Source organism: Nerophis ophidion, linkage group LG29 (genome assembly GCF_033978795.1).
Source record: "Nerophis ophidion isolate RoL-2023_Sa linkage group LG29, RoL_Noph_v1.0, whole genome shotgun sequence".
NCBI classification, from domain to species: domain Eukaryota; kingdom Metazoa; phylum Chordata; class Actinopteri; order Syngnathiformes; family Syngnathidae; genus Nerophis; species Nerophis ophidion.
In genome coordinates, this window is record NC_084639.1 from 13795972 (window position 1) to 13808347 (window position 12376).

A 12376-nucleotide genomic window follows, 5' to 3' on the forward strand; every position below is an offset into this window, starting at 1 on the left:
AGCTGCTGGATGACTTAATAGGCTGATTGAAACATATTTACATGATTTGTTTGATATTTTTTGTTGTATTATATATTTTATATGGAAAATGTCTTGCAACATTCGTTTTCATGCATTATTACATGCAATTTTGAATCATTCCAGATGCACCATCACAACAGCCAGCCAAAATATTCTGGGACTAAATGGAAACGCATGGGTGGAAAATCCAAAAAGTCTGTTATGGTTGCCTTTGAAAATGAAATAAATTCAATCTAGTTTTAGAAAAATCCAGCACAGATGCTATAGAATAATATTATATTGATATTAATAAAATATGCAGGGATTAAAAAAAAGTTCCCTTTGCTGCAAAAATACTGCATTGTTAAACAATAGAAAATACTGTAAGAAAAAGGAACAAAGAGACGTTTGGGTGGACATATTTCCACTGAGGTAGAGGCAGCACTGATGAGCCAATGAGATAGCAGCAAAATAGTTCCCTCCCATTTGGTTTGATGTGGTTCAAGTCATAAATCTTAAGATGCTGTCTACATGGTCTGATGTTCACTTGGTCAAACGAGAGGAGAAAATGTGGATCGTGCTTCATCTGCTGCTCCTGCTCCAAAGTGGAGGTAAGTCCATGCTCAGTTCCAATGGAGACATGTTCATACTGTACATGACTCTTATTAATATGTCTTCTTTTCTCTTCTTCTCTGCAGAATGTGCAGGTGTTTACACTTTTTCCACTCGGACTGTTGGACCTGGACAAAGTGTCTCTCTGACTTGTTCGTTAGGGAACACTACGAATATCGAATACCTATTTTGGATCCGACTTGTTTCTGGAAATTCTCCTGAAAATGTAGCTGCAATGGCATCTTACAGCTCTGCTGAACGTGGAACATCAAATACTGGACATCGCATCACAGTTAAAAAAGAAAATGGAAACTTTGTTCTGCAAATTAGTCAATTAGAGAAAAATGATTCGGCGATCTACTACTGTTTAACTGTACAACGATATATGAAAAACATGACGTTTCTGACAGGAACATTCCTTCAGGTCACAGGTAAATATGACAACAAATTATTAGAAAACAGTTTTACATATTTTGATTGTTACATAACATCTTTTTCTAGATAACAATGTTAACTTGACTACTCTTCGGCTTACAAATGTCCAAATGAACAAATATTTTATTGTGATGAACATGTTTTTACACGCACTACAAGGAATGTAACCTCTGCATTAACACATCACAGTATTTTTTACCTTCAAGATGTCAACAGAAGTGAATGTCGATCTGTGGAATCAAAGTCACAGGTTGCTCAAAGACTTCAATTTGTCTTGCACTCTTCCCAGAACCAGAACCCTCCGTGTCTGTTGTCTCTGAAGTCCAACCAGGACCGCCTGTGAAGTTGCAGTGCTCAGTCCTCTCCCACTCTGGGAATGAAATCTGTCAGGATGGACACAAAGTGTCCTGGTTCAGAACTGGACCAGAAAGTGTCCATCCCAGCTTTGTTTACACTCATGACGAATGCAAGGAGATCAAAGATAATTCCACACAGAAATGTGTCCACACTTTCTCAAAGAACGTCAACTCCTCTGATGCTGGAACTTACTTGTGTGCTGTGGTCACATGTGGGAGGATGTTCATGGGAAATCCAATACAAGTCAACAACACCCAAGGTAAATATTAAATCATTAGTATTGATGGATTTAAGTATTTTTTGCTAAAAATATTGACTGTTTTTTTTTTATCATACTTATCCAGATGGCTGCAACTGTGATTCAAACAAGTATGTTATCTTTGTCTTGAGTGCGGCTTTGGCCTTAAGTTTAATCATGTCAGGTTTCCTCATCAACAAGATCAGGACAAAACAAGGTTGTTGCTGCAAAGGTATGAAAAAAGCGCATTATCAATCATCATTGGGTTGTTTTTTTATGCCTTTTCTTCAATTTTTCAGCTGGTCCACAAACACTCGATGAAACCCTCAGTCACGTCCAGCAGGTAAAAGGAAGTTTGTAGAAAGTTTCTGTGCAACTTTGCTTGGTTTTCAGCTTCTTCTCATGTCAAACATGACTTGTTTCCTCAGAGAGACGAAGAATCTTTGGTGTATTCCATGCCGACCATTGTCTCCAGGAAAACTTGCAAGGCGAGGCAGACAAATACGAATGCAGCAGAGGAATTCAGCACGTACGCCGATGTCTATCTTTGTGACTCAGTTCTCACGAAACAAAATTAAAATGTGTTCTGATACACATTATATTACTATTACGGATACACAAAGAAGAGGTCGGAAAAAATAAGCTCTTCTTCTTCCGGCTCCTTTTTGGTCATGTTGATTTTATGTGAGTTTAAATGTGATGTTCTTCAATGTAACTTGTTAAACATGTTTAAATTATCTGAACTATTCCCAATACTTAAAGATTTCAAAGTAACCTGAAGCGAGTAACAGCCAATGTAATGTGGGGAAAGATGTGAGAGTAGTAGGTCTATCCATGAAAACTAATGAAAAAAGTTGTACTTTAGTGCTGACTGCTAAGATAAATATCCACCACGTTTATTTCTAACGTCACTATCCAACATTCACGTGTACGCTGATGATAATGCAAAATGTCTTATTCCAAAATGTAAATAAAAAGTATTGGACATGTTTCAGTGTTCCTGCTATATGGAGTTGTTGCAACAATCGTGCATTAAGTTGAAGCACACTTGGGCAGGAAGAAAAAGTTATTTTTAGTTCACATGTTTTTTTTATTTTAAAGGTTAACCACAACACATTTTAACTTCAACAGTGTTTGAGAGACTTTTAAGTGTGTGTGACAGAGAAAGAGTTACAGAGTGAGACATGCATATACATTTGTCTAAATATGAAAGTTATTTTTAGTTCACACGTTTTTTTTATTTTAAAGGTTAACCACGACCCATTTTAACTTCAACAGTTTGAGAGACTTTTAAGTGTGTGTGACAGAGAAAGAGTTACAGAGTGAGACATGCATATACATTTGTCTAAATATTGTCAAGGACCAGTCATGAGCAAGCTATTTGGAAAATGTAGTAAGCTTAGCTACAAGTTACTCTCGATTAAATGTAGCTAAGTTAAAGGGGAAGCTATCACTAGAGAGTTGTAGTAAGCTACACTACAAGCTACACGGCAAAAGTAGCTTGCTATATCAAAGCTATATTTAACAACATTTCTATCTATGGGCCCACATGTATAATGTCAATGTTAATGTGACTGAGAGTGTACAAATGGACAGGATGATTGTGAACTAGCATGTGTTTGTATTTGCTCACAGAATCCTTTGGATTATTCTAATAAGGAATAATGCTCTTAGTTAGCTTCGGGTGCAGATGTCCATCACAAACTCCCTAGAGAGTGGTGTATGACAGTTGGAATCCTAAAGAAATGCAGGTTTGGAGGAAGTGTAAAGATATGAGCAACAGCTGGCAGGAAGCCCCCACAGGTAGAAGAAGAGGATATGGGTCGGAGGTCACCCGACTCAAACTGATCAGAGTAATAATGTCAGGGAAAGATCGACTGGCCAAAAAACAAACTGAGCTTTGTCCAGACTGGTCGGTCTCATGGCTAGAATTATGACGACTGGGGATCTTCGTGCAAAAGGTATTTAAAGACAGTGGTCCGAGAGGACATCAGAAGAGTAATCAGGCCCAAACTCTTTCTCCTGGAAGCTGCAGTTCCGGTCTGAGGCTCGATAAAACAAATAAAACTTGTTGTTCGACGATTTCTCGTTGGCATCTTCTTGGCTCATCACCCATCACACGACCAAGCAATATACACCACTACGTAGCTACATGGGTCCAAAAGCAACTGAGCTACAAGAAAAGCTACTCTTCAAAAAAGTAACTAAGCTATTGCCAAGTTCATCACTGCCAAGGACTGGCATTATTGTGGGTTTCCTGCATGTCATCTTCATCACTAGAGAAAAATCTAATCTGCAGGAGAGGATTCCTTTGCCATCTTTAGGTAGGTTTCTTTTTTTTTCTTTTGAGTGGTCAGCTCGAAGCGTCCCCCTGTCTCTGACTCTTTCGTCATCATGTGACATGAGTGCGCATTTGTTATGATTTTGCTTCCTGGTTTCGATGACGCGCCTTATCTTGCTTCTGATTAGCCAGTCCATAATGTTTCACCCTAACTTTAGCCAATTGTGACTCATCATATGAACACCGACCATTCATCATGGAAGTTCTCTCTATGTTATCTGTATCTTCATCCAGGTCATTATATTTCGTCCATCATTTTTTTTGCCTGGATTCGCAGTCCTTTTTCTCTCTTTTTAGCTTGTAGTTTTGATATAAGCTACAGTGGTTAATTATACCGTGTACCATTTTCTTATAAGATTGTGAACTAACATGTTCACAATCTAGCATCCTTTAGAGCAGGGGCGTCAAACTCATTTTAGATCGGGGGCCACATGGAGAAAAATCTACTCCCAAGTGGGCCGGACTGGTAAAATCCCTGCACGATAACATAAAAATAAAGACACCTTGAGATTGTTTTCTGTGTTTAGATACAGAAGAAGCACATTCTGAAAATTTACAAATCATAATGTTGTTGTTTTTTTACATTTACATGTTGCGGTTAATAGTATTCTATCTTTATTTGTCGTTATTTATATTTTCTGAATGAATGATGTGATAATGTTCATCAGTCAACTCCATGGTGTTCATTTTCATCAATCAAGATAAAAAAAATATCAAAATAAAATTACAGTATGCCATGTATGTAGTTTGATCATTTTCCTCGATTGATGTACTAACATCATGTGGTTTATTTTGTACATATGTACCATCATCTACAGCAGGAGTCAGCAACCTTTACCACTCAAAGAGCCATTTTGACCCGTTTCACAAAATTAAGAAAACTATGGGAGCCACAAGACTCTTTTGAAATTTAAAATGAAATAACACAGCGTACAAAGTTTTTTTTTGCTTTGTGCTATGTATAAACCAGGGGTCTCAGACACCTTAATATGAAAATGTAATATTAGTGCGACACGCAAGTTTTATTTGAATGCCGCTTGACAACATCACATTTGCCAACCATCTCAATTTTTCCGGGAGACTACCGAGTTTCAGAGCAACCATTCTCTCGACTGTCTGCTGGTTTTCACCCAAACAACAATAATAAGGGCGTGCTTTGATGACAATGTGTTTAGCGCCCTCTACAGCCGTAACAAACAGCTAACCAGCCCATTCACATGTAGTATAAGGCTTCTGCAGACACACATAAGCGACTGCAAGGCATACTTGGTCAACAGCCATACAGGTTACACTGAGGGTTGTGATATAAACAACTTTATCACCCTTACTAATATGCGCCACACTGTGAAACCACACTAAACAAGAAAGACAAACACATTTCGGGAGAACATCCGCACTGTAACACAACATAAACACAACAGAACAAATACCCAGAATCCCAGGTATCCCGAACTCTTCCGGGCTACATTATACACCCATGCTACCACCAAACCCCGCCCCCGAACCCGCCCACTTCAACCGACGCACGGAGGGGGTATGCCTTGCAAGTATGCCTTGCAGTCGCTTGCGTGTTGAGTCAGCAGCCGCACACTAGATGTGGCCGGCCGGCACTCAGATATCATTGTATTAAAGCGGACGTGACGATATGTCCGAGAGGACGTTTAAGGCATTGCCATCACGGCACGCCCTCAAAATTGTTGTCCGGGTGAAAATCTGAGAATGTTGTCCTGGGGAGATTTCTGGGAGAGGCACTGAAATCCGGAAAACCTCCCGGAAAAATGGGGGAGTCGGCAAAGTATGCAGCTGAGCCATATCAAAGTGATCCAAGAGCCGCATGCTCTTGGATGCTGTTGGCTGCTTCATGGCCGGCCCCTGCACACACCCCGACCGCAGGGGACGCGCGGAACACGCCCCTCTCCACATGCCTCCACCGCCAGACACAGGCCGGGCACCCGTCCGGCCGCGCCCACTCCCCCCCCCAATAGCGGAGCGAGAGAGGAAGTCGGCCACGGCCATCTGAGCTCCCGGCCTGTGGACCACCCGGAAGTTGTAGGGCTGTAATGCGAGATACCACTGGGTGATCCGCGCATTGGCGTCTTTCATACGGTGGAGCCACTGGAAAGGTTTGTGATCCGAGCAGAGACTGAAGGCCCGCCCCAGCAGGTAGTAGCGGAGGGTCCCGACCGCCCATCGGATGGCGAGGCACTCCCTCTCCACCGTACTGTACCTCGCCTCCCGGTCCGACAACTTCCGGCTGATGAAAAGTATGGGGCGATAGACGGCCTCCACCGGCTGGGTCAAAACCGCCCCCAGTCCCCGGCCCGACGCGTCCGCCTGCCGACAGAAAGGGATGTTAAAATTTGGCATGTGCAGTACCGGCTCCTCACAGAGTGCTTTCTTTACCTCCTCAAACACCTGCTGGCACCGCTCCGTCCACTGAACCAGGTCTGGAGCACCCTTTCGGGTGAGGTCTGTCAGTAGGCTGGTCAGGTCCGCAAACCGGGGAATAAATCGACGGTAATAGCCCGCCAGACCCAAAAACTGCCTCACCTCTTTTTTAGTCTTGGGGGGTGGACAGGCCGCAATAGCCGCCGTCTTGTCAACCTGCGGCTGCAGCCTCCCCCCCCCAAGTGGTACCCAAGATACTGTACCTCCCTCCGGCCAACCACGCACTTCACCGGGTTGGCGGTGAGCCCCGCCCGCCTCAAGGACTCAAGCACCGCCCCCACCAGCCGCAGGTGATCTTCCCAGCTGGAGGGAAGATCACCTGGAAGTTGGGAGTAGTACAAGTATTTTTTCTCCCGGTGAAAATTTTCTCAGATGGGTTCTCTTGTTGTACGTACGCTGTTGCCGTTGCTGGGCGCGGAGCAAATTTTCGCGTGACAAGTGCCCCACCTGGTGGAGTTTTGCTCGCAGGTCCATAACGTATTGTATTTCGTTTTTACTGCGGCTTGAACCTTCCTCCCAGCTTTCTTTAATTAGGTCCAATACGGCGCGCGTCTTCCTGCCGTATAACAACTCGAATGGTGCAAAACCGGTAGAGGTCTGGGGTGCCTCCCACATCGCAAACATTAGGGGATCCAGCCATTCATCCCAATTAGGTTTGTCCTCGTGCGTGAACTAACGGATCATGGTTTTTAGCGTTTTATTAAACCGTTCCACCAGCCCGTCAGTTTATGGGTTGTATACACTGCTGCGGATCGCTTTAATCCCCAATAACCCGTACAGTTCCTTTATCGTGCGTGACATAAAAGACGTGCCTTGGTCCGTCAAAATCTCTTTCGGGATTCCGACGCGGGAAATGACCGTGAAGAGTGCTTGCGCAACACTCTTGGCAGAGATGGAGCGCAGCGGCACTGCTTCGGGATACCGCGTTGCGTAGTCCACCAGAACTAACACAAAGCGATATCCCCGTGTGCTTGGGTTAAATGGTCCGATGAGGTCCATCCCAATTCTTTCGAACGGGACCTCCATGAGTGGTAATGGGCGCAAAGGGGCCTTCGGGACGGCCGCCGGGTTTACCAGCTGGCAATCCGGACAGGCAGCACACCAGCGGCGTATGTCTGCCCGGATGCCTGGCCAATAGAAACGGACCATGACCCGATTGAGTGTTTTCTCGTACCCCAAGTGGCCAGCGAGGGGTTTGCAGTGCCCCGCCTGGAAAACCATTTCCCGGCGGGGTTTTGGCACCAACAACTGGGTGGACTCCTCACCTGTTTGAGTGTCACGGCTCACTCTATATAACCTATCCCTAATAATCACAAAGTGGCGGAATACCTGCGTTTTCCCCGGGCGCACCAGCTGACCGTCTATGCAAACCACCTGGTCCCAGGCCGCGCGCAAAGTTTCATCGCAGGACTGCTCAAGGGGAAAATCCTCCGTGGACTGCCAGCGGAGGGTCGGTGGGGCCTCCCGCGAAGCCCCTGCCGGTTCCCGCCTGTCAGTGCCGGATGAATCCGCGTCACCAGCGAGTACTGCGCGGATATTCCCCTGTCCTACAGTCCCTGAACGCATCCCCACACATTTTGTCACTAACTGGTTAAACCCCGGCCAATTTGTTCCTAAAATTATGGGATACGTAAGGTGCGCGCTTGCGGCAACCTTAACCTTATGCTTTTGACCCTCATACCAAATTTCCACTGGCACAATCGGATACTCGTGCACATCCCCATGAATACACCTGATTTTTCCCCGTGTCGCCTGCCTCAACACCCTGGGTCGAACCAGGTTTTGGTGAATCATGGACTGTTTACAGCCCGATTCCACCATCACCCGGTATGTACTCCCTTGTATTCTTACCGGGACACAGTACGTCTCTCCTAAATCGGGGGCGGGTGCTGGGGCCCCGACAACCTGCATCACCTGCCCCACCTCCATCAAGGAGCACTCTCGGCGCACGTGACCCGGTTGACCGCAACCCCAGCACACCGGCCCGGGTGTCTGAGGCGCACTCTGTGAGGGAAGCCCTCCCTGGACAGCGCTGTTACCCTGAAACGGACAAGGAGTCAGACCATTATTTTCCCCCTTTTCCCCTTTTGTGGGATGTGTATGTGTGGGATGTGTATGTGTGTGTGACTGGGTGCGTGAGTGTGTGTGATTGTGTTGATTGTTCAAGGAGGGGACCTGATCCTTGCTTCCCGGTCCTCCGGCCAGGTGAGGGCGCCACTCCAGTGTCAGTCGGTCTGGTGGTGGGAATCGTCGGCGTGGAGCTGGGATGGGCCTTTCCGCTGCCTTTGGTGTGTTGTCCCTGTGGACCGCTAGGTGGTCCTCAGCCAGTGCCACTGCTGTTTTGACCTCCGTTGGACGGTGGTATCTTACCCATGCTGCGGTCCTGGGCGGGAGGGCGTCGACAAACTGCTCCAGGAGTATTCTTTCCACCACTTGAGGATCTTGCACATTTGGTTGAAGCCATCTGTTCGCCGCGTCCCTCATTTGCTGCGCCAGGACGAATAGGCGGTCTTCTTGGCCCAATTTCATTGCTCGGAACCTTCTCCGGTGATCCTCCGAGCTGCTGCCGACCCGATCTAGGATGGCGTGGCGTAAATTGTCATACTGCCTCCTGGCGGCTGCCGGGAGGGCCAACGCCGCTCGCTGTGCCTCCCCCACCAGAAGCGGTAGCAGCTTCACACCCCACTCTGCCTCTGGCTATCCGCATGAGGTCGCCGTGGCCTCGAAGACATCCAGGAAGGTGTGAGAATCCTCTGCCTCCCCCATTCGCTGCATGGATGTCGCTGCTCCCCCTCCTACCGTGGATCTGTCCATCAGCTGCTGGATTAGCTGCGTCTGTTGCCGGCTTGCTGCCGATACCTCGGCCAGCACTTGCCCGAGCGCCTCCAGGGGTGATGTGGTGGACATCGTCGTGGTTTGCTTAAGTTGGGTGCCAGTTGTGGAGGTTTCCTGCGTCTCGCCCGGCTTCTTCTGACCACAGTATCACACAGCTCAGGATACAGGTTTGACATGGTATTTAATACATCTTTTACTTTACACAATTGTCCGTCCGTTCAGCTTCTCAGGTTTGACACAGTCTTTAGTACATCTTTTACTTTACACAATTGTCCGTCTGTCCAGCTTTTCAGCTGTCCCTTGTTCGTCTCGGTGCGTCTGTCCTGCGTCCTCCTGCGTCCTCATGCCTCTCTCCATTTCATGGTCTCCAGCGCTGCTAATAAAGGGAACAGGTGATTAGATCACTCAATCCAGCTGAGGTATCCACTCACCTGTTGGCTGCTTCATGGCCGGCCCCTGCACACACCCCGCCCGCAGGGGACGCGCGGAGCACGCCCCTCTCCACAGGCGCATACTAGTAAGAGTGTTAAAGTTCTTTATATCACAACCTTCAGTGTAACCTGTAACACCCAGTATGCCTTGCAATCTTGTACGTGTGACCAGAGAAGTAGCGAAATGCATGCGTCCGGCCGGCACGCAGATAGCATGGCGTAAAGGCGGGCGCGATGACATGTTGTAGAGGACGTTAAAAGTAAAGCCATCACGGCACGCCCTCAATATTGCAGTCCTAGTGAAAATCGGAGAATGTTAACCCCGGGTGATGTCCGAGAGAGGCACCAAAATTCGAAGTCTGCTTCAACTTCAAAGGGGCGTTTGCAACTTGCTCATTGTTACATTTTTCAAACCGAAAAAGGAAGCAAGAGCACCATTGGTCAGCTTATGTTACTATTAGTGGTTTAACAGAACACATTTGTTTTGAGATGTTTTCAATTGTTCACAATAACTAGGTTCATGTAATACATGTTTTACGGCTGTCACCCTTCGGATCTCTTGAGCTAAAAATGATCAGTTTGTTCTTTGTTCTTGTTTCCATTGGTAATGCATTTAGAGATAGCCTACGTTAGCAGTTAAGCTTTTCCAAATTTCTACCATCATATAAAAAACTAACTGGTTTTACGGTTATGTCATTTGCTACGGGGCGAAGACACAACAAACTCTCGTCTTGTCTCTCATGGACACACACCTGTTGTTGTTGACTTTGGACTGACTGGCAAGAACACCAAGATCGCGGAACAGAGACACATAGGCTCACACACACACGTGCATCCACAAAAGATAAACGCCACACACACATACCCCACCTCCCATCCAACGCCTTTGACGCGAATCCCTTAGGGGTGATGGACAACTGGGCAGCGCCTGAAGAGCTGCAGCCTGCCACTGTAGTCCCCACTCCCTCCCCGCTGTTGCAAGTCTTGAGATGTATGTTGTAACATGTATACCGTATTTCCTTGAATTGCCGCCGGGCATATAGTTTGCGCCTGCCTTGAATTACTGCCGGGTCAAACTCGCTTCGCAAAATAATTAGCGCATGCTTAGTATTACCGCCGGGTCAAACTCGTGACTTCACAAATGATACTTCCCCTGTCATCATTTTCAAAATGGAGGAGGTTGATTTCAATACAGGGAATTTGAAATCGCATAAAGGGAAGAAGATTAAGAGCTATTCGGAAAGATTTAAGGTCCAAACTATTGAATACCGGTATGCTAAAAAGAACAGTAAGCAGCTATGTTTTATTAATATACCGTAGCTGCGTCTGTCAAATATGACTCATTAAATGACTCCCGCCTACTGGTGGTAGAGGGCGCTAGTGATTCTTTTTCCGACTACTCAGCTGCAGAAGAAGTGACAATGAGTGACGTGATATGTGCTGGGACGGATATGACGCACGACGGACCTTTTCGGATGTAACACTCCTTTGCTGGCTTTGTAAACAACCACCCTGAAATAAAGCATGTTCCAGTCCTAAATAAATATACAGATATAAATATACAATAACACTTCATGGTGGCAGCGGTGGGATAAAGAGATCACCCACGGAACAAAACGAGAGGGGGAGTTGTCCGAGAATAATTCTGTCGTCGCCCGCACTTGAGGAGCCGAGCTAACTGGACTTTCAATCGAAGCAGGAGGTAATAAAGGAAGATCTCCATCGAGACAGAGAGACTTTTAAAACTGAAGCAAGATAAGGAAGATTTCTATAAACAAGTTATCGATGCTTTTGATCAGAAGGCGCTTCATTTATAAGTAAAGGTAAGACCATAATAACGTTTTTTTTTTTCATGAAATGTGCTTTTCATGATCCTTATATCACACTCAAATTTTTAAGGCTTGCCTTTGGTAAGCGCAGGAGTAAGAAGAGGTTTTAAATTAATTAGCGCCCCGGCAGCAATTCAAGGAAATACGGTATGTGCTTTGCTATGGAAGTGTTTTCCCACTCCAGACTGGGCCTCCTCAGGAGCGCAGTCTAGATTGTATTTTTTTTTACTCATTCTCCCCCAGCGTTTACCTTTTTCCCATCTTTTACGGGGCACCTTGTGGCGACCCATCGGCGTTCCTGTTCTGTATCCCTGTACACAGTTTGTTTGTCTAATCTTGAACAGGTTTGTGCTGAAAACAAAGTTTAGTTGTACTTTGCGCAATGAGAATAAAAACCTTTCTACCTACCTACTTACCTACCTACCTACCTACCAACAGGTGTCTCAATCAGCGCACCACACTGAGTGTGACGAGGCAGGAGGAAGTACACAGGAAGTGGAGACAACAGGGAGGAGAGAGCGCCGAGACTGACAAAACCCAAAACACAAGAAAACAATATACGAAGTCTTACCTGTTATGGTTTACTAAATGGAGGTGACGGAAAACGGACACCAGGTGGCAGTAATCATCAATATATTATATATATAAAGTCAATTTATGTATAATACTATCAAACAATACTACCAAATAAACTAAGGAAATGGAGTGTGTCAAACCCAAGTGTTAATGTGTGTTACTATGTGTGTAGATTAACTGAAGTGTGTGTTATCAAGGTGTTGACGAGAGTGAAAGAACGTCCCGGGGGACAGGCAGGTGATACGGGGTACACGCGGGGGGTCCGTGGGGCTGA

General features: G+C 45.9%; 1 protein-coding gene across 1 annotated transcript; it reads left to right on the plus strand.

Annotated features, from left to right (window-relative positions):
• Positions 1 to 520: 520 nt before the first annotated feature.
• On the plus strand, positions 521 to 2632 carry LOC133545910 (uncharacterized). Its single transcript, XM_061891638.1, has 6 exons — positions 521 to 611; positions 699 to 1043; positions 1337 to 1663; positions 1749 to 1874; positions 1942 to 1985; positions 2071 to 2632. Exons 1-6 carry the CDS (start codon positions 521 to 523, stop codon positions 2218 to 2220), a joined length of 1083 nt encoding a protein of 360 aa, XP_061747622.1. The 3' UTR covers positions 2221 to 2632.
• Positions 2633 to 12376: the final 9744 nt, after the last annotated feature.